Raw genomic sequence first — 27,221 nt, 5'->3', positions numbered from 1 at the left:
GTATGATTTTGACAAGACCCCTACTTGCTTCGCATCACCCTCTCAATGTTTGTGTTCCAGAACATTTGTCAGTACCCTTTATGATACTCCTAAAGCTTTTGATGCTTGCTTAAGAAATTTGTTAATGGCATAAAATGGTTTGACTCTTTCGACTTCAGCACAGAAAAATCGTACACTTTAATCATCAGCTTTTTAACGTCAGCATTCAACTTCATTTTTCATCAGGCATGTGTATCCCATGAACAATGAGATAGTGGCTGTTCCATTCCTGTGGTTTCACCCCACCATGACAGATAACAACTTTTGCGTTTTCAGTGATGATAGTTTCTTAAACTTTTTAGGTGGAGCCCAGAAGATGCTCAAATATAAGAAAGGCTGTTGGGTATTAGTAAATGAGAAACATGTGTACTATTTATATTTATGTGGCAGTTTTACATCAATCATCATACATCAATCTGTTTCTGACTCAAACGGACTGTATTATAGTTCAGTTTACCACATAAACAAGTGAATCGTAACAGGACTTTCTCAGTGATTGACATTTTTCATTTGAACTTATTTTTGCCACAGGATCTGTTTACTTTTGTTAAATGTACTCTAGTTTTGCTGAAAGTACTATTGTTGTTTAGTAAGTTGTCAATAAAGGTATTCTTCTTTTCAAACAGACATTCAAAGAAAATGAATACCGGAAGACATTTTCTATCCCAATAGTGAACGACAACCAGTATGAAGCCGATGTTGATTTCTACTTGATACTGAAGAATCCTCAAGGTCAGAGCGGACTGGGTGATCCGAGTGTGGCCAGGGTTACAATTGTTGATGATGACGGTAAGCACATGTAGGACGATATAATGGTATATGGAAAAGGGTAAATGAGTTGAAGCTGCTTCAGTATATGTCTGTATATTGTTGTGTGACATCTGCAAAACCAAAGGTCAAAACTTTTGACTCATAAACTTGTAAACCAATGTCAAAGCCAGTATCAGAACCTGTGCGACTGACCAACAAAGAACAAGAACTACAGAGCTAAAACTCCTTTGGTCCTCTGGATATGGAGGTCACTTCATCTCCACCTGACACTAATAGGAGTATTCAAAATGCTTCCTCATGCTCTTGTGATATATCACCAGTAGAAGCATCATGAATCCACAAAACATGATTCATTTGAATTGCAGAGGATACTTTTAATGAACTACAGTTATTGATGCAAGATTTAAAACCGTCCAAATTGGGTCTCCAAGAAACCTCCCTGAAAAGAACTGATCAATCCGATATCTGTTGGTACAGTTCCTACATTTCTTCTCTCGATGTTAAAGCTACAAGAGACACTTCTATCCTGGTGAGGCAGGGCATCTTCTATAGCCCTGTTCCACTTAAAGCCAACCTACAAATGGTTGCTGTCCGAATGTCCCTCTGAACATATGGTTTATGCTATGTTCACTCTGTCTTCCTACTTCCTCAACTGTCTCCCTATCAGATTATCAGAGCTTTTATGATCAACTCCTGAAGACATGTATAATCATGTGTGACGTTAGTGGCCATAATCCTCTATGGGGGAGTACTGATACAAACACTAAGGGAAAGGTCATGGAAGACTTTCTCTCAAATAATTATCTATGCACTTATCTCCATCCTGTCACTAGAACAAATTCAGCTCTTGATCTATCACTTACAGATTCTAGTCTTTTAAAAGAGTTTGAATGTTTGTTCCACAATGACGTTTATGGAAGTGACCACTTCCCAACAATTTTACTCTTATCAGCCCCACAGATAAACCACCTTCAATAAGGTGGAATTTTACTAAGGCCAGTTGGCCTTTATTCCAAACCCCATATTCTGAAAACCTTAAACTGACAATTTCAGGAATGTTCCTGACATCATGAACTCTTTTTAGACATCATAAATGACATTGTCCATTCCAAAGTCCTGCACATATGCAAACCATGCTTTGATACAAACTGCAAGCAAGTTAGAAAAAAACACTGACTCAGACTGACCTTATATCTTCATGGGTAGACAAGGATAAGACACACGTGACCTACTCTGTCCATTAGGAGACAAGCATAAATTAATAAAGGTATAAGAAATCACCTTTGAACCAGCAACACTGACATGTATTGAGCAGACAAGAGCAAGATTCAAGGCAAGGCACAACTTCTGTATAGCTACAAGCCTAAGTCTTTAAATACACAGTCACTGATTCTTGAGCATTCCAGCAAAGTATGGAACCATTGTGATCTACCTTGTGTTTGCCAAAAGTCAAAACATAAACAGAAGCGTTGCTTAAGGTAGGCAACTCTAAAATGCTACCTTAAAAGGCGTGCTAGTATTTTAGATACTAATACCGATGATATGAAATGTGACCCATGATAAATATCATATCACTCAAAACCCTAAACACTGTGACCCAATAATTCACTATCACTTGATCAGTGACAATGCAAATTGAACGAAATACACACTCGAAACACAAGGGACTTATTCTTGCATTGATATCTCCATGTGTAGATGAGCATAAAATATGTGACCTCTGGCCTTAATATCTTCTTGGGAGACAAGCAAAAGGTCCAAGGGCCCCACACTGGAGTTCTATCTTTGTGGGGAGATGACCATAAGGTGCAAGTGACCTCTAGCCATGTCATCTTGACAGGTGACACGCATGAGATACATGGGACCCGGTATGCTTTGTAACTCTGGCAGGCAAACATGGCACTCTGAGGATCAGCTTCGCCTTGATTCTCCAATGGATATCGCTTGAGGAATGAGCAAGTTTGCAAATACTTCAGAACATATTTATAAAGAACTTCAAGTGATTTGAATGACTTTTCCTTTATATGATTTTTATCCCCCCGGGATGTAATGCGGGGGTATTTAGTCGATGCCTCATCTGTCCGTAATCATTTTGTTTCTGGAGCATAAACCGTTCTATATTTTTAGACCAAAATTGATAGATACAGTAATCTAAACCTATGGTTGTGCCTTTTGCTAAATACAGATTTTGGGCATTTTTTTTTTTTTTTTTTTTTTTTTTCATGGAATGTTTTAGACTTAGTCAAATAGTGGGGTGGGTTCATCTCTGGAGCAGAACTCAAAAACCGTTTTCTGCAAAAGATATATCAATCAGAACCTAAAGTGGTGCCTTTTACTATTTACAGATTTTTGTTATTTATTATTTTCTTGGTTTCCATGGAAACATTTGGACTTAGTCTCAAAAGTGAGAGGTGTGTTTCGTTTCCGGAGCACACCCAGAAAACTTAATATCTTTCGGCACAACTTGGTAGATATGTGTGACAGACCCCAAAGTGGTACCTTTTGTTCCTTTTGTTATTTACAGGGTTTTTTTGTGATTTATTATGTTCTTGGTTTCCATGGAACGTTTCGGACTTAGTCTTAGAATGGAGGGATAGGCTTTTCCAGAGCAGAACTCAAAAACCGTTCAATATATTTCTGCAAAATTTGGTAGATATATCAATCAGAACCTAAAGTGGTGCCTTTTGCTATGTACAGGTTTTTTTTTATTTCTTATTTTCTTGGTTTCCATGGAAACATTTCTTACTTCATCTCAAAAGTGAGAGGTGTGTTTCGTTTCCAGAGCACAACTCAAAAACTTCTTAATATCTGTCATCTTGGCATATCTTGCCAGATGTGTGTAGCAGACCCCAAACAGGATCAAAATAGCCAGGATAATGTGCAGTGCTCAAAGAGTTCTCAGTCACCTGGACAATTAATGATTGTGAGAAGCAGACATAATATCCCTTGACTGATCATTACAACGGCAGATGTTTTGCTTATTCAGACTCTTTTTAGACTCAGCACGTGCCATCATGAACCATACCTTTTCAGTTCTATGGATGGTACACCTTACTTTGGACTGGGTTTTGATTTGTGAGTATTCGTTTCAAAACTGGGGGCTCATTTCCTGATTTAATCTTCAGATGTCATGCCTCAAGCAAGATAAGGAGTACCTCAGATCCTACCCATGAAGATGTAGGTTAGAATTAATCTTCAGCATCCCATGTTTGTTGTAGGAGGTGGCTAATGGGATTGGGTGGTCAGGTTTGCTGACATGTTTGACATGTCATTGTATCCTAATCGCTTAATCTATACTTATGCTGTTAAAGCAGGATTGTTCGGCCCAAACTCAGTTATTTACAGACTGCCGCCAAATTACTAAAATAGTGCTGAGTGCAGCGGTAAATAACAAACAAACAAATGAAACCTTAGATGCTGGAATGTATGGTTGTAATGATTCCACTGTCCTTTTATGGAAAGTCTTTTTGTTAAACCAAGTTAATTACTGAATTGGAAAGCTTGAGGGGAAACAACAGATGACCACTTACCTCATGAAAGTGCAAAGCTTACTGTAGACAATTTTCCATTAGATGATCTACGAGCTCCAGATGAAGACTTTTATAAACTGATTGTATCAATTTCAGTGATTATACCAGTTCCTTGGAATAAACTGAAACTGAAACTTTCAACAGCTATTCCAACTCTAGTGGGCAAATGTGCCATGGGAAGTGTACTGTGGCACCTTTTCTCTAGTTTTTTGTACTGTACCCAACAAGAACAAGATATGGTAAGGTTAATATGTCCTTGACAAAGGGTGCCTTCAACACACCTCTTTCCCAGTACTCAAGGATTACCAGCACATGGATGCTTCCAGCTTTAGCTAGGGAACTCATCTGAACATGCTAATGATTTACTTCAATTGCTGGAAGGTCAGGTGTGCCCAAAGCAGCCTAGGTTTGGATAGATGATGCCATGGATTGGGGAATTAGACTGAGCGACTAGACCAAACAGCTGTAAGAATATTGTTTGTAACTTTTACAAACCCCCCAAAGAGCCAAAGTTTGAAAGAAATTGGGTGTACATCACAGAGGTTCTTAGGGGTAAATTTCCCTTTAAAACAACCCTTTTCCCTTTTCAGGGTTGTCTTAGATTTCAGCAGCTGATAATGCATGAGGTATATTCTGACAGATGTGAATCGGAGGTTTCGTAGAGGTCACAATTATCAAGCAATAGCTGACTGTGGAACAGACATGTGATGATTTTGATACTGTGATGACAGCCAGAATGCAGAATACCTATTTTAAGGTTGATTACATCAGTTCCATTAATCATAAGAACCTCATGCTTTTATGAATTGGTTTATTATAATACTGGTAATTGTAAGTGACAATCATGTTTTCAACTGTTACAAAATAGACATCTAGTTTTCATGTGTGGCATGTTATTTTTATTTAGTTCAGTTATATATATGTCAATCTACTGAGCTCATACATGCATTTTTGACAAGGTCAATTTGAAGAATTCTGTGAAGTATGAACAAAATGAAGTAGATGTCATGACAATGTGAATGAGTTCTATGTTCTTTCTGTTCCTCTAACATATAGCTGTCATTGCTGGATCCCAGATTAACGGGGTTCCGCTGCTGTATTACACGCCTTGCCCTTGTTTACAGAGCCAGGAGAGTTCCTGTTTGAGGAAGCCCATTACCATGCTGACTTGAAGGAAGGCAAGGTGACAGCTAGGATCATCCGGGAACATGGTTGTGATGGGAAAGTCATGCTGGAATACTCCACCATGTATGTCTTCTAAAAGTTATTATTATGTCTAAGTGATTGTTGTCCAAAATATGTTGCTAAATCTGCAACCAAGTACCATATTTTACCTTTTGTGAAGAAATATCAAGATAACGCTACTAGAGTCTGCAATATGGAAGTGTATATGTATGCTGTTGGGTGAATGTTGCAGAGATGGTACAGGCACAGGGGGCAAGATTCTAGGACCAGATGTTGACTACATCACTTCCAGTGGCACTATTGAGTTCAGCCATGCAGAGACTTCCAAAACAATATCAGTTGATGTTAACAAGGACACGAAGGTACTACTGATCAGTTTTCTCGTACTCAGTGATTTATTTTACACTTCATGACCATGAGTCAAAATGACTCGTCACAACTTGAAACACTGAGTCAAATTTCAACAAAGTGAGTCAATATAGTTTGCTTTGCTTTAGGATAAAAACCATTTTCAAGTTTTACATGTGTCATGAATTAATATTTCTAGATGTCTGTTAGGGACCGTTCAGATTTTATGGTTAGAGGTGTATGATTATATGTGTTTTTATGGAGTTTCATGTACAATGTGAATGACACCCCTTAAATTAATGTACAAAGTAAATTACTCCCCACTTGTCAAGTACAAAATCAATGACACCCCCCAAAACGTGTACAGAATTGATGACTCCAACTACCTCCACAGAACAAAATGGTGACCCCCAACACCCACTAAAAACGAAAAAAAGAAAAAATATCACTCCCCTAGCCATAGATCATGAACATTCCCTAAATAAAAAATTTCAAACTAACTTGAAGGGTCTAATCCTTGCATTTGCACAAAAGGTTATTTTCCCGAAGATTGAGTATAATCGAAAATTGATTGGTTACCTTTTCTCAATGCGACAATGGATCGCAATTGTAGCTATTTGTTGTTATGAAAACAGTAATAAATTGTGAATTCGCTAGTCAGACCACAAGACAACTAGCAGTTATTAACAATAATAACTTCTATCTGCATTATTCACTGAAATCACAATTATTTTGCATCTAATCACGACTCAAAAGGAAGTGTAATTGATAGAAAATGGATATGTATACATATTTTGTTTTGCTAAATGTCATATTTGTTGGAGCTGGCAGTTACAACAAACTTGCATGTGTATTTCACCTCATTCAATTTGAGTACAAATTGCGCTTACCATGTTCATGAGGGTACACTTTTCACTAGAACTGCAATAGCAAATTTCACATTATTCTCAAGAGACAAGATTATCACCTCATCATCTATAGTGTAGGCCATAGTTTACCGTAAAGTCGGTGAAAGAGTATGTGAAATTGCAATGTTTATTTCACCTCATTCCATGCGCATACAACTTCCACTTACCGCGTTCATAAAGGACCGTATATCCTCACTGTAGTGTTGATTATACATATTTCACATTTATGGGGCAAAAACTCTGAGTAAAATTACTTAAAGTATTGTCACTTGAATATGCTCGTGTGATTCTCTGGTGGCCATGCTTTACAGCGTCTGTCTACAAGTATGAGATTTGCAGTTCCAATTTCATAAGGGAAAACATATGTACTTTGAAACGAAACACACCTCTCACTTTGGAGACTATGTCTGAAACATTTTAAACCATGGAAATGTTTCAGACATAGTCTCCAAAGTGAGAGGTGTGTTTCGTTTCCTGAGCAGAACTCAAAAAAACGTTCAATATTTTTCTGCAAAACTTGGTAGATACATCAGTCAGAACCTATAGTGGTGCCTTTTGCTATGTACAAGTTTTTGTGATTTATTATTTTCTCGGTTTCCATGGAAACATTTTGGACCTAGTCTCAAAAGTGAGAGGTGTGTTTCGCTTCCGGAGCAGAACTCAAAAACTTCGTAATATCTGTCCGTAAAACTTGACAGATGTGTGTTGCAGACCCCAAAGTGGTGCCTTTTGGTTTTTACAGGTTTTTGTGTTTTATTATTTTCTTGGTTTCCATGGAAAGTTTCAAACTTAATCACAAAATGGGCTTCCTTCTCAGAGTACAACTCAAAAACCATTTCATATCTTTCAACAGATCTTGGCAGATATATGAGACAGATCTTGAAATTGTGACTTTGCTGGTTACAGATATATGGCATTTATAATTTTCATGAATTCCATGGAAACAATTGAAACTTAGTCTAAAAAAACAGTGAGTAACTCTCACATTATTTGTCCTTTCAAACATGTGGGGGCTAGGGGGGATATGTCACCTTCTGATGACTCTTGTTCATAACAAGAAAAACAAAAGGCTTTGTGCCGGGATCTTTTGGGATCATGCATGCAGGAATAGTAATATTCAGAATCATACAAGGTAAGGATTAAGTGTAAAAAATATGCTCTTTGGCCGCTATTGCTTAAAGAGGTAGAAGTACAATTCTTGTTTCAAATTATTGGCTATATATTTGTCAGTCCAAAATAGGAAAAGAAATAGCCTTTAGTGGATTATTTGTATGTATGGTGAAAAGAGGAAAGATTTCCTTTTTACTGTTTTATATGTCATTTTTGTCTTTTCTGTGTATTGACACAGTAATGAGTATGGAGATATACATATCATTATGATTTTAGTAAAGCCAAATGTGTTGGCTGCCATGTGATATATAATATGTTATCCTTTCTTTAAAAAAAAATCAACATTTCTAGTAGTGGATAATGGGTGAAAAAAAATGCTGTCATGGTTTCAGTGCCCTCTAGCAAAAAAAATGGTCACGTTTTGACTAGTAAGACTGACATATTCTGAAAATTCAGACATAGTTTCCATGGGAACCAGTGTTCGAACCTTTTGGACCTCTGAGGTAAATATCATGCCTTATCTCTTGGACTACATGAAAGATCATCCTCAATAATCCCCAGTGTATATGCTCCGATAAATCTCCACTAGTACACTAGAAGCATCTATGGTAATTGTATTACCTCCCTTTGCTGGCTTTTAACTAATCAGATGTCTATGCTAGGAAGTTGAGCATACCAGTCACAAGGCTACTATCATAACTCACTTCTGCTTCCTTTATCTAACTGATTAAACTTGGCAACACAATTGTTGCAAAGGCAGAGTGAAAGAGGTAGGAAAAGATCTTGAAAATGTTGCCAGCCCAATCAGGCCAGACACCAAGAATTCACTGTGATGTTTGGAACATCTTGCACCAGACTGTCGGGCTCGCTAGCTGAAAAATTTCAGCCATCTGTCAGAAGTATATGGATATTATCGAGGATGATGAAAGATTTGAAGCGTTCACATTGTCACACTTACTGGTTTCAAGACGTTACTGATGACTTCTTTCACATTCTTCAGTTGGAATAGCTTGATGGACTGGATGGAGTGGTTCATTATGGTCCTAACAAACAGTCAAATGATGACAATAATTTGTGACATAGAAATGGTAAAATTATTATTGCTGTCATATGGGTCTTGTATTTCTATGCTTGAGTTTTGCACTGTATGAATTAACTTAATGTAGAGCAAACTAATGTTTTTAATGGAGCACAAGAAGATTACAGTTGTATGATGCCATGTCCATGTTTTATGCCCTGATGTTCTCGGCAAAACATGCACAAAATATTGTGATCAATATATCAGATTAGTTTGTCATTGCTTCATATTTTTTTTCCTTTACAGCGTGCTGTCAACTTCATCATCACTCTTCGAAACCCCAGTCTTGGAGCTCGTATTGGCATGAGGAGTGCAACAGTGTGCCACATCAATAAGGGTATGTGTCTAATACACATGATGACAAAAACAGGAGGCAGGGGACTCTACTCTTGTGTGTTTGTCAGCATGTGTAATACTGAATACATCCTACTAGCGAGGCAGTCCTGTTTCTGTACTCAAGACTGTTAACACTGTAACCCTGTTTTATCATTAACATTTAAGTGCTACACATTGTCGTGTGGAGATAACTCCAGTCACAAAGAGTGGTTGCATTTAATTCTCATAATTTCTAATGAAATTAACATGTGAATTGAGGGCTTTTACAGACATTTCAAATGCTCTGCTTTTGTTGTAAGTATTCTTTAAGTACTGTGTAACCATGACATTGTCTTAAACTGAGGGAATTGATTTCTTAGATCTAAACATACTGTTAAGATACTGTGAAAAGCCCTCTTGAAGACCTTAGTGAGCATCTGTTATCAGATAGACAGGATTTGAGTTTGCTTGGTTTACAGATATTAATGATTTTTGTAATTTGATCAGGTAAAGAAATGCATTTGGATAGGAATTTTGTGAAGGTGATGAAAGAGGCAATTTGTCTTTTGGAAAAAAACTGTTCGTATAAAAATTCGTTAGATTATTTTTATTGTCAAAACAGTATTTACATTCAGTATCAAGGAAAAAAATAAATAATTCAAAAGTACCCACGAGAAAAACAAAAAACAAAACATTTTTTCGCAGGCTTTCTCTACCTATGAATTTGGTTGGATCTGTAAACCTGGAAAAAAAAAAGAATGTGATGCCCTACACATTCACATAGTTATCAGCTGTCTGTGGTTGAGTAGTTTTTCTGATTTACCTAATCCAAAGTTTTATGTGAGCATACATCATTCATCTGACCTGTATATGTGCTGTAAACTATTATTTGTATGATTCTAGAACATCAGTAATTCAAGTAATGTCTATAATGTTATTTTTTAGAATGTACAATGTTTTCTTGTCAAAAAGGGTTAGGGTCACGGTCTTTTATAGTATGTCACATCTTTAGAATAGGTATTGTTCACAACAACAAGGGATTCTGAAAAATTAGTGAATTTCCATTTACCTGACATTATTTTCGGCATGATTTATGCAAGACCTCAGTGTTTCAGCTACATTATTACTTCTACCTATTTGCTCTTGAAATCAGTTGGCACCTGAGACAAAATAGTATCCTTAAACCTATGTTTTATTAGTCCATGTATCTCCAAGTTACCAAACACAGTTCATTAATTGTTGGAGTAAATCAGACATTGTTATATTGTTTTAAACATGATTTATAGGTGTCAGTATACAGTGAAACTAATGGAAGTGTCAACATGTGCTAAAGTGTTATTGTCTTTCTTTCATTTCAGATGGTAAGACATTTCGTTTTCTTAGAAGTTTTTGATAGTTTCTAATTATTGTTTTGTAGTTCATAGTAACCTGTTCATAACACTTTCAAGTGTTCTTGCAGCACTATATTAATGTAACTGCTGGCGTAATAGTTTTGCTTTCACATTAAAGCAAGTACCAACTTCACATGTAGGCCCTGTGTGCTGACAGCAATCTTTGTGACAAGTTGTACTGTAGTACAAGTCAGTAGTCATGATTCAGTTACAGCTACACCATTCTGTGTTTAGTGCTTCACTTAGCTTACACAGTTTGTGTATATTGGTGTTATGTTGTGTAGAAGTATCACTATGTGGCAGTGTGTTTAGTGTGTGGTTGTAAGGCAGGTGCAATTTTTCTGTACATGCAGAGTTACTCAAGCCCAGCCCAAATTATTAAAATGCCTGTCAGAACTGCATTTTCAGAGACTACAACTGTTCAGGGTGTCTACAATATTTTATTTTGTTTATTTGAATGCCATATCAGCTAATAAAATGATCATACTCCCAAATGTCCTAGACATAAATTAACTAAATCAAATCTGATTTGTAGGTATTCAGGATACAAACACAATTACATTGGAATACTTGGAATGATAGGCTTTTATAAGTGTAATGTAACAAACATTCATAGACTATGCAAGAGAGAGAAAGGTGAATGTTCTGAGACACCAGAGAAATGACCGATTTGCATGACAGTGAGATCCTTGACAGTGAGATTATAACAATAATTAACGAGGGCATATTTCAAGTTAGAAAATGTAATGTGTTGTTTGTTCACCACTAAAGGTTAGAGGGAGCTCATGGCTTGACAGGTTGTCCTTCATTGACTTGCAATTCATTTTCTTTTCTCTTTTATCCCCCGGGCATGTAATGCAGGGGGATATAGTCGACGCCTTGTCTGTCCGTCTGCCTGTAATAATTTTGTTTCCAGAGCATAACTCAGAAATGTTCAATATTTTTAGACCAATCTTGATAGATGTAGTAATCTCAGCCTATGGTTGTGCCTTTTGCTATTTACAGAATTTGGGCATTTATAATTTTTTTTTTGTTTTTCCATGGAACATTTTGGTGTTAGTCTTATGGTTGGGTGGGTTTTGTTTCCAGAGCAGAACTCAAAAACCATTCAATATTTTTCTGCAAAACTTGGTAGATATATCAATCGGAACCTATAGTGGTGCCTTTTGCTATGTACAAGTTTTTGTGATTTATTATTTTCTCGGTTTCCATGGAAAAGTTTCGGACATAACCCTCAAAAGTGGGAGGTGTTTTCCATTTCCGGAGCAGAAGTCAAAAACTTCTTAATATCTGTCAGTGTTACTTGGTAGATACGTGTTGCAGACCCCAAAGTGGTGCCTTTTGCTATTTACAGGTTTTTATGATGAATTATTTTCTCTTTTCCATGAACACGTTGCTGACTTCGTTTCCGGAGCACAACTCGAAAACCATTTCATATCTTTCAAAAGATCTTGGCAGATATACGAGACAGATCTTAAAATTATGACTTTTTCTGATTACAGATATATTGCATGTGTATTTTTCATGAATTCCATGGAAACAATTCTGACTTGGTCTGAAAACACAATAAATAATTGTCAGGTGATTTGTCCTTTCAAATATGTGGGGGCTGGGGGGATATGTCATCTTCTGATGACTCTTGTTTTCAATCCTTACCAGACCTGCTGATGATGATAACTGAAGACTTCAGGATTTCTTTATGATGTTAATATTTATCCCCCTGGCATGTAATGGGTGGGGGTGGGGGGATATAGCCAACGCCTCATCTGTACGTCTCTCTGTAATCATCTGTTTCCGGAGCATAACTCAATATTTCAATATTTTTAGACCAAACTTGATAGAAATAATAATCTCAACCTATAGTTGTGCCTTTTGCTAGTTACAGAGTTTTGGCATTTTTATCCCCCCGGCATTAAAATGACACTAAGGCCAACTTGACCATATTCCTCAGTCACCTAACTACTTGCCCATACTGAAGGGCGTACCATGATCAAACATATTGTCATTTGCCGAATTGTGCAGAACTATCCAGTCCAGTTAGTAAGTGCTTTGTGAGAGACAAAAAAATTCATGGGTTTAAAAGCACTCACTATTTTTACCTAGGAAAAATTCTCAGACTGAAAACTAAAGTAAAATTATTATTTGAAATAGCTCACAATAAACTTCGTTTCAGTGAAACACATATTACATTTTGTTTACTTTAATATGAATTATTGTAATCTGGCCTGACAAATTATCAATTACAATATGGACTACAATTATCTGTATTAATTAACTTTCCCTGAAAATATTCTCTTAAAGACATACAATTGGATATCAGGCACATGTGTGAAGTGTATGTTACTTTTTCTCCATTTTGTCTCTACTGACCTGCTTTGAATCTGGTGCATGGCAGAGTGGATGGTTGTTTTTAGAACTACTTTACTGTTATACTCACTCTCTGACATTATGTTAAGACATTGTCAGTTGGTTCTTAAATGACATTTTATTCATTATGTATCAGTCCATAGTCAGATCGCCTATGAAGAATAATTGCCTCAGTTGTCATAATGTGTCAGTTTGATGTCATTATATCATTCTAAATATCTGCAAATATTTTCTTGACTGATACATGTTGGGTGTTCCTTATTATCATATTCTTTCTAAATAATAATAAGTTATGTAATAACTGATGTTTTCCTGAAATTTTACATGGATAATGTTTCTGATAAGTTTAGTTACTGTATGATCTGTATGTTTGACAAAATACAATGTGTTTGTAGATGAACTTGTGGAGAGGATAGCAGATGTCATGGAAGATGAATTTGATGAGCCACAAACCTGGGGAGGACAGTTTAGAAAGTAAGATATGCAACATGCATTTCTTTTCCTTGTATTATAAGCTGAAAATGAAAGACTGGATTCTTTCAGCACCACCTTTGTACGTATCATATTTTAAATGTGTCTTCCTGACTATGCATTTGGTAGATATATCAGTTAGTACCTAAAGTGGTGCCTTTTGCTGTTTACAGGTTTTTGTGATTTATTATTGTCTTGGTTTCCATGGAAATGTTTTGCACTTAGTCCCAAAAGTGAGAGGTGTATATTGTTTCCAGAGCTAGAAAACTTCTTAATATCTTTCAGCACAACTTGGTAGATATATGAGGCAGACCCCAAAGTGGTGCTTTTTGCTATTTACAGATTTTTGTCATTTTTATCCCCCTGGCATGTAATGCAGGTGGATATAGTCAACGCCTTGTGTGTCTGTCTGTCTGTCCGTCCCTCTGTCTGTAATCATGTTTTTTCCAGAGCATAGCTCAAAAACCGTTAAATATTTTTAGACCAAAATTGATAGATATAATAATCTGAACCTGTGGTTGTGGATTTGCTATTTACAGATTTTTGGCATTTTTAATGTTTTTTTGTTTTTCCATGGAACATTTTGGTGTTAGTCTAATGGTGGGGTGGGCTTCGTTTCCGGAGCAGAGCTCAAAAACCGTTCAATATTTTTCTGCTAAACTTGGTAGATATCTCAGTATGAACCTATAGTGGTGCCTTTTGCTGTGTAGAGGTTTTTTTGGGGTGTTATTTTCTCGGTTTCCATGGAAACGGTTCAGACATAGTCTCAATAGATAGTCTCATAGATATATCAATCAGAACCTAAAGTGGTGCCTTTTGTTATTTACAGGTTTTTGTGATTTATTATTTTCTCGGGTTCCATGGAAACATTTCGGTCTCATGATGGAGTGATGGGCTTCATTTCTGGAGCACAACTCAAAAACCATATCATATCTTTCCACATATCTTGGCAGATATATGAGACAGATCTTGAAATGGTGACTTTTTCTGATTACACATATATGGCATGTATATTTTATATGATTTCCATGGAAACAATTCAAACTTAGTCTAAAAACACTAGAAAGTAACTGTCAGATGATTTGTCCTTTCAAACGTGGGGTCCAGGGGGATATGTCATCTTCTAATGACTCATGTTAGATTTCCCATTTTCCATGGAAGCGATTCGGATTTAGTCTCAAAGGCGCACAACTCGAAAATGATTTGATGTCTTTCAACAGATCTTGGAGGATATATGTGACAGATCTTGACGTCATGCCTATACAGATATATGACATTTATAGTTTTCATGATTTCCATGGAAATGATTCAAACTTAGTTTTAAAACTAAAGTAGAAAAATGTAGCCTGTTAGCTGGAATTTTAGCATTTTGAATTTGTTTATTTCAGTGCCATGACTGTGGGAGGAAGTACAGATGATGATGGCAATGAGGTACCTCCCAAATGGTTTGATTACTTCATGCATTTCTTCACCTTCTTTTGGAAGGTCTTCTGTGCATTAATTCCACCCACGTAAGTGAATCATCTTTTTGTTGGATCACCTTTACCTGTCCAACATCTAATGAGATGCCACTTCTAGTTTAAAGTGTACCAAGCAGTTCAATCTAGTAGTGTTATGTACATCTTGATTACATGACTTGAAAACAATATCTGAAACATTTTCTTTATCTTGCTGGTTTATAAATTTGTATGTTACTCATGAATGTATTTGACTTATGTCATCACCTCTTCAGTTGGCTGTTTTCTTCAACTTTGCCTTAAGCATGTTTTATGAATATGAGTAAGTTGTTAGTTTTGTAACTTTTGTACAATGTATGATAAAATTTGTATGTTAATAAAGGAACTTATCGTGTGTTTTTGCTTTATCTATATAACTTGTGTTTTGATCATGAAATTTGAATGGGACTCTCATTTGTTTTTGCATTATCTCTATAAGTTGTGCTTTGATCATGAAATTTGATTAAGTAGCTCTCTAAGCTAATTCTAGTTTGAACTGCAAAACTCATTCCATTTGAATGCGATTTCCTTTATTTGATTTTACTTTAGTATTTTCTCTATTTTTTTCCCAGACAATATTAGTTTTGAGGGCTGGCTATCATCATAGAGTTTGATAACCATTAACTGAAGATCAGTTGATAAATATCAAGGAAGTAACCTTGAACAAAACTGAAAAGGAAATTACCTGAAAGAAATCAATATATGTACATCATTAGTGAGAGGTGACATGTTCATGCATACATTATTAACAAAACACTGTCTTGAACCTATTTTAGAAGATCAAAACATATAACTAATTTTTTTCTGAGCAAATTAAAACTTTATTTTACCATAGTAGGTTATGTACAATTTTATTGATTAAGCAATTTTCCTATTGATCATAATTTAAAAAAGGTCCCATGAATGAATTTCTGATTCAAAATCTTTTTTAACCACCCATGTTGAATATGAATGCTGACAGCAACTTTCAATTCTTTGACTCCATAAGCTGTTGACTACTCACTCTTGATATATTATTGTGTTGTAGGTCTTATCTTGGAGCTTGGCCTGCGTTTGTGATTTCCCTGCTTTTCATTGCTGGTATGACAGCTGTGGTGGAACAGGTGAGTGATGCCCTCGTGACAGAAAACAGTTCTGGTACTCCATGACATGGACATTGCTACTCCTGCATCAGTTCAACTGTTTCCATGGACATATTCCTTATTTGATCTAGAGGAATGCCTTTGGCACATTTCAAAGGTCAGTGTCACTGCATAGAAAACACACTAGAGAGTTCATGTATAGTTTATCAAAAGGTATGTTTTATGACGTAACTTGGTATGCGTTCTTAATGCCCCTGCCATTTATGGCTGGGGATGTATAAGGGTTACCCTCTGTGTCCGTCCGTATGAAAGAGGGAATGTATTCTGTCCACTTCTCCATGAAAAAACGCTCTTTGGAACCAGGAACTGACACCTGATCAAAGAAATCTAATTGTTGAGTTGGATCAACAAGGCCAATCAAGCTACAAAATTGCTGATTTGACAGGTATAAACCCTAGAACAATTCAGAAAACTTTAGAGCGTATTCGGGAGCACGTTTCAGTGAAATCGTTGCTGAGAAGTGGGCGGCCTCGCAGATCATCACCAAGAAGTGAACAATGACTTTTTCGTCTTGTGAAAAGGAATCGCCATCAAACTCTTGGGGACCTGACAGCAAAATTCAACAATCAGGTACAGACTACAGTGTCTTCTCGCACAGTCAGAAGAAGACTGTTCACTGAGGGGTACCATAGACGTATGGTGAGCAAGAAAATCACCATTTCTCATGTTAATAGAGAGAAGAGACGCCGATTTTGTCAGACAGAATTGCACTGGAGAAGACATCAGTGGGAAAATGTCATTTTTAGTGATGAGACACAAGTCCAGATCGGGGAAGACAGAAAAGTTTATGTGTGGAGAAAGTCGGATGAGTGGTTGCGACCTGATTGGGGATTCGTGCCAATCATGAATGAAATTCTAAGTTTTCAGTGATGTTTTGGGATGTGTGTCAGCGTATGGTGTGGAAACTTTAACTGTCATTGATGGCAACATGAACACAGATAAGTACATTGCCATTCTTGATAACCATTTATGGGCTGTAGTTGCCAGGCATTTTGCCAACAGCAACTGGATTTTCCAAGAAGACAATGCTCCTTGTCATGTGTCCGTTCGGGCTAACTGCTGGAAACAGGTAAATCATATTCCAACTTTGCTGTGGCCCCCACAAAACCCAGATCTCAATATTATTGAAAATGTGTGAAAAACTGTTAAATATCAACTCAAAGCAAGATTAGGTGACATTAACTCAAGAGAAAATCTCATCTGTGTGGTGAATCACATTTGGACTGGGCTTAGTCCCATTTACATTTGACATCTATATGACAGTTTGCAAAGACAACTGTGAGATGTCCTAAGACAACAGGGTCATATCTCTAAGTTCTGAAAATATGAGGTGAGTACCTTTATTACTTCCATAGATATGTGAATTTAAAGAAGGGACCAGACTTTGCTATAAATAGCCGTGACGTCGCCGGTGCGAACAGACTTATGGCCACTGACTGTAGATATATCAGTCAGAGCCTAAAGTTCAAAATTCATTTTTAAGTTTCCCAGATTCCAGACTTAGTTGCAAAATGGAGGAGTGGGCTTCGTTTCCGATGCTGAATTCAAAAACTTTTAATATCTTTCTGTAAAACTTGGCAGATATCTTAGGCAGACCCTATATTGGTGCCTTTTGGTATTTGCAGATTTTGGTGATTTATCATTTTCTGTGTTTCCATAGAAATGATTTGAACTTAGTTTCAAAATGGAGGGATGGGCTTCGTTTCCAGAGCTCAACTCAAAAACTTCATAACATCTTTCAGTAGATGTTGACAGATATATGAGGCATGTCTTGAAGTGGTGCCTTTTGTTATTTACAGATTTTTATCATTTTTATTTTTCCCATTTTCCATGGAAATGATTGGCATTGGTATTAAAAGGGAGGGATGGGCTTCATTTTTGGAGCACAACTTCTTAAAATCTTTATACAGAACTTGGCAGATATGCGAGCTGGACTCCAATGTCGTGCCTTTTGCTATTTACAAATTTTCAGCTGTTTCATTTTTCCCGGTTTCCATTTGATGTCTTTCAAGAGTTCTTACCTGATATGTGAGACCGATCTCGAAGTGGTGGCTGTTGCTGTTGACAGATATATGGCATTTATCCACTTTATCCATTTATCCTCTCTCTCTCTCTCCTTGTCTCTCTCTCTCTCTCTCTCTCTCTCTCTCTCCTCCCTTCCCCCCCCTCGTCTGTCCATCCATAATCATTTTGCTTCTGGTGCATAACTCAAAAACCATTCAATATTTTTAGACCAAACTTGATAGATATAGTAGTCTAGGCCTATGGTTGTGCCTTTTGCTATTTACAGATTTTGGGCAATTATATTTTTTTTGTTTTTCCATGGTTCATTTTGATGTTAGTCTTATGGTTGGGTGGGCTTCGTTTCCGAAGCAGAGCTCAAAAACCGTTCAATATTTTTCTGAAAAACTTGGTAGATATCTCAGTATGAACCTATAGTGGTGCCTTTTGCTGTGTAGAGGTTTTTTTGGGTTATTATTTTCTCGGTTTCCATGGAAATGGTTCAGACATAGTCTCAAAAGTGAGAGGTGTGTTTCGTTTCCGAGACTCACTGCTCCAGTGTATCCATGCTTGTGCCAGGCTGAAGCCACACAACATATTGTGTTATTCCATGGGTTCACCCATTTGTGACCCTCTGTACTAAGGCTGATTCAGAACATTACTAATTATCCTATGTCAAGCTTTGACTGATTTCTATTCATATTTGGTATCTAGGTTTGTCACAGTAAAGGAAAGGTTTCTGTCTGGTTTGGTGACCTTGACCTTTATCTCAAGGTCACAAAGGGAAGTAAGCACTTTGCCTAGCATTGAGATTTTCTTCATATTCAACATCAAGCTTTATCTAGGGAAGATACAGGGTCCAGTCGATTTTGCTGACCTTCAGTTAATTGTTAAGGTCACAGCAACACTTTGAAGATTTCGGCATGTAAGCTGCATGTTAAAGGTCACATGCAACCAAAAGATCAAACATACTTAAAACATAGTTTTACAGTGCTTGTGATGTAAAATTCATTGGTGATTGTGAAAAAACAAATAACCAAAATTATAAACTTATAATCGCAAAATAATGGCAAATCAAAAGTAATAATATTTTGTACTTGGGTTTACCTCCCACAAAACGAAGCAGCTGCGATACCAAACCCAGTCATAGCCAGTGGATGTGCACTCATGTGTATTGACGCTTTGTCATTGGCCACTGGTTCATTGGCTCTTTGTTTATAGCTTATAAGCCCCATAGTTTCAAATTGCATGTGGTCAGTGATTGAAGTTGTGCATTGCATATTGTCATTAGCAGACAGGCAGGCAGTCATATAAGTGTCAAAACCAGTCATTGAGATTTCTCTGTAACAGAGTCTGCTTATCACAATCAACATGTTTTTGGGGTTTTTTTATGCAACGAGTAGACTATTTACTTGTTTATGTGCACAACCAAGCAGGCATCCATGCTGTGTGACAACACTTTGAAGTTTTCAGCATGTTAAGCTTGCTACATACAGTTCAGAATATTTTTGTGTTTGAACAACTACAGTGCAAGATGTCAAGAGAGTTTGAGAGTAATGTTTTTGTTGACATTTTACTTCATCTTAAACTACTGCCTTCACTTTCATTTCTTTTTAAGTTTGATTTGATAATATGCGGGGTGTGGGGGGTGTGTGGATTATGTCACCTTAGTGACAATGCTTGTTTAAAGTCTGAAAATTGTTGCATGTTTACCATGTCATTTAAATCAATTACATTTTACCTAAAGCTCTTGTCCACTTGTCTTTTTCAGCTGGGCCATCTGTTGGGATGTGTGGTTGGATTAGAGACAAGTGTGACTGGCATCACAATTATAGCACTTGGGACCAGTGTGCCAGACACATTTGCCAGTCGAACAGCAGCTAAGCAAGATGAGCACGCAGATGCCGCCATAGGCAATGTTACGGGTATGCAACAAGAAATAGTCAACATTACTCTTCTGTCTGTTGTTAATCTGATGTGCATGCACAGTCATGCGCTTTTAATACATTAATATCTGTTTTGTTTGTGAAAAAAGTTGTTGTTGAACTGAATGTTCTACCAATTACTGGATTGATTTAATGGGGGTTTTCTTTGTATGTTTCTACATGAACTGATTTGAACGTCATGAACTTGTTCTTTTATGTGTTCAGGCAGTAACAGTGTCAACGTGTTCCTGGGCCTTGGGCTGCCTTGGGTGCTCAGCACTATGTATGCACTATACCATAAGAAATCATATCAGGTGAAGAGCACCAACCTTACTCAGAGTGTCATTATCTTTGGCGCATGTGGCACACTTTGTATACTACTGCTTCTACTCCGGAGAAAGGTAAGTTGATTAGTGTCAATGTAAAACTCTTTCAGTTATCATCAGTAGTACTAGTTATCAAGTTGAGAGTATACTATAGAGTAAAGATATCTGCTGTACAAGCATGCAAGTATTGACATGTTTAATGTAACCACACTATTACATTTAACACTAACAGGATTGGATCGTCAGAGTCACTTACTTTGTTGGCACATGATGTCTCACAATTGTGTAGATTGATGCTCATGAAGGTGATCTCTGGATGGTCCAGTCCAGACTCGATTATTTACAGACTTGTTGCTATATAGTTGGAATATGGCTGAGTGTGGCATTAAGTAACAAACAACACAAACTAAAACGACAATCAAAAGCAGTCTGTACCCAAATAAGAGCATATTGTACAATATGCTTTTAAAAAGGGTTTAAAGCATTTGTTTTCCCTCTGGCATGTAATGATATTTACAGAGGGTTGGGCTTCGTTTCTGCATTTCTTTCAGCAAAATCTGGCAGATTTATGAAGCTGATCTTGAAGTGGTGCCTTATGCTGTTTGTCATAGTTAGTTTTCTCTGTTTCCGTGGAGTCAATTCAGACTTGGTTTGAAAAAAAAATATCAAGTATCTGTCAGATGATTTGTTCTTTCAAATATGTGGGGGCTGGGGGATATGTTATCTTCTGATGACTCTTCTTTGATTAGCCATCTAAGAGATATAATGCCAAATGCTGGTGATAAAGTGAATGTAACCATGCCTCACCCTTCGCTTCCATATTCCATATTCACACACAGGCCAATTGTCCATCTCAGAAATCACATGGACAAATAGTGCAAGACAAAATTGTGAATTGCATTAGACATTTTTCACCCTGAAAAATAGAATTTTGGAATGTTCTCTTCATGTCTGCCATATAACATTTTGAAAGCTTTGTTGAGGACATTGATTTTGTAACCCTGATCAAACAACTTTTTATCAAATGGGAACTTACCAACCCCATCAGTGTACCATTTCCCCACACAAACAAGTCAAATGATGCAACATGTTTTGGGGGTATTAAAATGCACTCCATCCGTCTGTGAACATTCATCTTTTCGTTTTGACTGAATTAGGTGGTAGTGCTCTTTTCAGGAGCAGAACTTTATCAACATTTCTAAACCAAACTTGGCACATGGATGGGTTTGGTGGAGTTCCTGTGCCATTTTGTACTTCTGGAAATATGAATAAACTATTTTTTGTGTTTCTACAGCAAGAAGTTTGGCTTTGACTTAATTTGGTGGTAGAGCTCCTTTCTGGTGCAAAACATACTGTGCCATTTACACACCAAAACATTTGACATAATCATAAGTAGTATACATATACTTGACAAGTATTTTGCCATTGGGAGAATGTTCATGACTTTGTCTTCTTGTTCTAGTTAGCTTGCCAATTATCAGTCATCAGAAGCCTCACAGTGTAACTGTTTTCTGCTAAAACATCCTTTATATGTTTGTAAGCAATAATAACAATTACTACTATGAAGATAAACAGGTGATGAAATTTGACATTTGTCTATCACTAACTTAAGTGCTTTGTATTTTAATTATATAAGCCAGCCTATTCCAAACTGACTTTTTCATGAATAACAGACATGTATTAACTCATTGTGAAGTTTTCCAAATATTTTTTTATGTATTTACAGTTGTTCGGTGGAGAATTGGGTGGCCGCAGTTCTGTGGTGAAGTGGATGACAAGTATCTTCCTGTTTGCCCTTTGGATCCTTTACATCATACTGTCCAGCTTACAGGCATATGGTAAGATCAATCTAAAGTTCTAGGCTGTTGGATGAAGAAGAACTACATGCTGGGGCAACATAGCACACAAGATCACACTCCATCTATAACAAATGGATTACTTTCTAGAAGATAGCTGTTGTCCAAGATGTTTTGAGTGTTTTGCCACAGAACGGATTAGCATCAACCATAGAACCTTAGCATTGGAGTGTGTCTTACATGTAGAGGATGATAGACATTCCATAACTGACATATTCCTCTCTGCTGGCTGTTGAAATTGGCAGAGGTGTGGGTGGACATAGGTATGTGTGATGAGCAAATTCATTCTTACCTTGCATGGCAACAGACACAGCCAGGATTGTATTTTATCAGAAGCTATCCATTGTTCTTGATATTGGCTAGGACAGATGTGAGGTGAAGGCATGTCATGCTGAAGGTACTACAAAACGATGTGTGTACAAACACAAAAATCCCCATGTGTAAACAATTTGGGTTTGTAACCCACAGATAGGTGTACTGTAGATACACTGACACATGGGTGTTCCAGTCAGTCTTGCTACAGGTTTGTAACTATTCACACGTCTTGCCATTTTACAGTATTTGATCAATGTTGACATTTGTTTTAGTTATTGTCAGTTGTACTTTGTTTTGTTTGATGTTACTTGTTTCATTGAGATGATAACATTTAGTGAGTTAAACCTACAGATACAAAGATGACTCCAGCTTGGTATAAATGGACCAGAGAGTATTTTGTCATGTATATAGGCATTGCCCTCTCCTGTCATCATGATCATGTTGAAAGTATTCATTAATTGACTGTACATTTGTGCTAGGTATGCAGGCATTAATATTGGCTATATACAACAGAACTAAGTTAAAATTGCTGACTTATGTGTACATATATGTATAAATATTTATTTTCTATTCCTATTTTGCCAAAGACATACTTCTTATGAATTATAAATATAGAATTGTTAATTCATTTTTCATTGTTTCCATGATCTCATGAATGTGGCATGCTGTATTTGTAGTGTCTGGTATTTTTTTTATTTTAACTCGAAACAAATCAAGAAATCTTAATTCATTAATTCCAGTACAAAGTTGGGTTGGGTGTGTTCAGTGATAAGAACTACCAGATTTATATTGAAAACAGAGTATATCCTTCTTTCTCAAATATAAGTGAGTGGCTTGGGAGATGTCAGCGAGCAGATCTTTCTATTTATGCTTCTATTCATAATTCATTTCCCTCATCAACATGTATTTTTGAGGAATGAACGTTTCATACCAGTCAGCACAGCATCCAATGTGATTTTGGGACTCATAATGTCATGACATACCCTGTTGTTTTTTATGTAATCCATACTGTCCCCACACTTAGCAATCATCCTTGAAATCCTCTCCAAGGTTGCTACTGAACGAAGGTCAACTTTCCCCATGCTCCAGGTACAGACAGGTGTCTGGCATGGTCCAGCAGGCCGTTGCCTCAGTCCAAGCATTTCCTATCTGTGATAACTACATTGCCTGTTGAATGTATACACCCATTATTTCCAAGGTTGTGTTCAGGTTTGTGTACCTACAGCTTCTGATTTCATTTCTCAGTAGCAAAGCATGTACAGATGTTATCAAACTGCAATTTTATTCAGGATTTCAAACTAAGTGTCTGTGGCAGTCAATTTGGTAAAAGTGTTTCTTTGCCCAGAATTTAGATTGTTTGAAAAGCTTTTATTTCCTTTTTCTCTGAGTTTTTTTAATATTGCATTCAGTGGAACAAAGTGAAAGTATGTATTCAAGTATCTTTCAGTGCGCATAAAAGTCAAGATTGAACATTTTAAGAATGGGGAATTCATATGTTTCTGTTTTGACCTAACTACTAATATTATCATTTACAGTAGATAAAATTCCTGTACTGTCATCAAGTGTCTGTAGCTACAAGATATGAGGAAAGTACATTTTGAGCATTAGTGCTTCATTTTATTAAGATTTGATTTGATTTCTCTGTGTTAATATTAGCCAGTATTTGCATGCTTGTGATGCAATGTATTTATTCTGTGTGAAATACTCAAGTTTGCATAGATAGCTTAGTTTACACTTTTATGTATTGTACAGCATGTCATTATCATATTTGTTACTGCTCTCAAGAGTATGTGAGTATTCAGTTGTTGCTGCATAGTAGGATTGTGTTGTGTATACTTTCATGGGTGTAAATACCTGACCCATTACGTCTACACGTTTTGATATTCCTTATTGTTGGTGAATAGTTTAGCACCCTTTGACCATATTCAGTCTCATAGTTAGGTAATATTTGTTTTGATCTTGTTAGGGCAATTCTTGCTTGGAAATTCCATCAAAGTAAAACGTTCAGTGCTGTATACCATATGTTTTTCTTCCTTTTTTCACATAGAGCTCTATATACATTGATGACTTAGTTACAGACTTAGGCCAGTCCTTGTGTGTTACTTGGGTCAGAGACCACATAGATGGAGGTAAACATTTTGCAAAAGGCACCAGAACAAAAGGGAATACACACTGTTCTGATTTTCATGCAGAAACTACCCTAAGTAATAATGGGATCCAGTTAATAGACAAGTTGGCCTTAAAGAGAATAGATATGTTTGTCACTTGTAAGATACATTTTAGCTTTTTCTCATCCTGTTTGTTTTTGAAATTTTGTTTGTTTGTTTGTTTTTTATTCTTTTTTTTAACATTTTATGTTGCCAGTTGAGGAAAAAATGAAAACATAATAAATATTTGGTTCATATGAAATGTAGAATGTAATAGAGGACCTACTGCATGTGATATGTCTGTAATAGAGGACATTCGTGTTGGATTGATTTTTTTGCATTGTTTGCACCCTACCTGAAGGAAAAAATCCTCCTTGTCCTCTGTACAAGTGTCAATCTATAGACAGTTGGCCAGACTGACACCATGTGCCATCCAGTGTACATATTGTTGAATGTTATCATTTTCATTGACAGTTTATAGTCCGTTTGGCTCAAAAGCGGACTGATAAATTGAAGTCTAGCTCGAAAACTATTAAACATACATACCGAATGAAACGCTGATCATAATCAGAACATCATACCAACTCTGTGAGGTTTTTGCAGAATGTTTTTCTTTAAAAAAAAAAGGCTGTTTAACACATTAAAATCATTAAAATACTGACACAGTTCACCATTTTTTTACAAGGGAGGAGTGCAGAGAAAGGGACAGCCAGGTGTTAGAGAAAGCATGAACACAGCACAGGTTAATAAATAAATAACCTTCTCAGCACTTGTGCATGTGCTTCTAAAACATGTGACTGTGCCTTTCTCTGCACACCTCACTCGTAATAAACAGTGAACTGTGTCAGTATTTTAATGATAGCTTGTTAACCAACTTTTTTATTGTTCGGACAAAAATTTTACCCAAACCTCAGAGTCAGTATGATGTTTTGATAATTAGCAGCGTTTTATTGAGTATATTATGCTTATTAGTTTTCCAGTTACATTGCAGTTCATCAGTCTGCTTTTGAGCCAAACGGACTATAGTATCTGCAAAAAATGTGTGCTATTTTCTTACTGTTAGATGGTCTTCTATCATTCCTAGCTCGAAGTTGATCTGACAAGTAGAGAAGACAACTTGCCTTTCACTTAGCAATAAGATGTGAAGACTGTTTGTTTCCTTAACAGATACACTGTTTTTACTATTTTCAAGAGACTGCTCAACCTTTGAATAAATATTTAATAATGTAAAATTGCAGATATACCTCAGCTTATCCGGATTTCATTAATCAAAATATTTATGATAAACAAATTCCAGGTAATTGTTTTCGTAATAATTGAATTGATTCCTATGTCTGCTTGAATACTTTTGGAAGTCTATCAGTACTTTTCGTGTCTCTATATATTAACAATACATGTTTGTGACATTTCCTTGTTATACCTGTCATTGACTTTGATCAAGGTTGTATGATACATGTAAAAGTAAAGCAATATCAAGTGACCACTATAGCAGCTGTAGAAGAATGTTTTTGTTCCGATTCAGACATCTTAACTTTGTCCAGATGAGCTACCTGATGATTTTGATTTACATTTGTAGCTCCTTCATGGAGTCTGTTTTTCTCTGTCTCAATATTTGACGACCCAGAAATGAAATTTGCTTGTGATGTTAATCAAAAGGTTGAGCAAAAGTGTCCATGAATGTTTGGTCAAACAAGAAGGGCACCAGTCATCACACCATCTTCTACATCTGTCCAGTCATCCCAATTTACATCGTCATTCCAGCTGTGGGACATTCAGCGGGTGGAAAGATAATTTGATATCAGTGTTAAATATGATACCTTTCCAATAAGCTAAGTATCTGAAAAAAGCTATTCAAATAATTGCAATGATGGTAGACAGGCTTGGTGAATGACCATCCAATCATGGAATTGAAGGGACTCGCAATTTATCTGCCTTTATGGCAGAATCTTTGTTCTCATGTTAATTACATTTGTGCCACACATTCTCAAATGGGAAATAAAGTTTGAAGTTTTACCAACCATTGTGTTTGTTGAAATATCTTAGTAAAGCCTGAAATTGTTATAATGTTTCAGCTGAATCAAGAGTAATCCTGGGACATCTCTGTAATGCCATGTCATATCAAGAGTTTCAAAACTACATGTTACTAACATATGGCAGCAGGATTGTTTTGGTTGTATTCTGGTGTGATAAAGCTTTACTTCAAATTGAAGTCAAAGTCAAAGGAGTTAATTTGAAACGAGGCCAAGGGCCCATATACAAGATACACCATATATGTAGTTGACAAGAGTATACAGGTGAAGACTAGAGTGTTTCTAAATACATATTTCTTTTTATATATGCATGGTAAATATAATACTGTACACGTTTGATTATATTCTCCTGAGATGTACATAAGAGACTCACAAACGTATGGATAGAAGGAAATTTCCAAAAGTGTTCCGGAAGAAAGGTTTTTCGGATTTCATTGTACAAGTGGCATATGAGTGTGAAATGATACTCG

The 27,221-nt window shown here is 36.5% G+C and overlaps 1 protein-coding gene across 2 annotated transcripts in view; it reads left to right on the top strand.

Moving 5' to 3' along the window:
* Positions 1 to 26,738, top strand: part of LOC137278128 (sodium/calcium exchanger 2-like) — a 125,750-nt gene extending 99,012 nt beyond the window's left edge. For both annotated transcript variants that reach the window (XM_067810277.1, XM_067810276.1), the window contains 10 exons: positions 666 to 828; positions 5,465 to 5,588; positions 5,758 to 5,887; positions 9,216 to 9,306; positions 13,438 to 13,516; positions 14,902 to 15,024; positions 16,037 to 16,112; positions 19,924 to 20,077; positions 20,303 to 20,478; positions 22,130 to 26,738. In XM_067810277.1, coding sequence (XP_067666378.1) covers positions 666 to 828; positions 5,465 to 5,588; positions 5,758 to 5,887; positions 9,216 to 9,306; positions 13,438 to 13,516; positions 14,902 to 15,024; positions 16,037 to 16,112; positions 19,924 to 20,077; positions 20,303 to 20,478; positions 22,130 to 22,264 — 1,251 coding nt within the window. In that variant the 3' untranslated portion in view covers positions 22,265 to 26,738. The remainder of the gene's footprint in view (positions 1 to 665; positions 829 to 5,464; positions 5,589 to 5,757; positions 5,888 to 9,215; positions 9,307 to 13,437; positions 13,517 to 14,901; positions 15,025 to 16,036; positions 16,113 to 19,923; positions 20,078 to 20,302; positions 20,479 to 22,129) is intronic.
* Positions 26,739 to 27,221: the final 483 nt, after the last annotated feature.

The sequence above is a fragment of the Haliotis asinina genome, chromosome 3, assembly GCF_037392515.1.
Source record: "Haliotis asinina isolate JCU_RB_2024 chromosome 3, JCU_Hal_asi_v2, whole genome shotgun sequence".
Classification (NCBI taxonomy): Eukaryota; Metazoa; Mollusca; class Gastropoda; order Lepetellida; family Haliotidae; genus Haliotis; species Haliotis asinina.
This window is presented reverse-complemented; position numbering and strand designations above follow the sequence as displayed.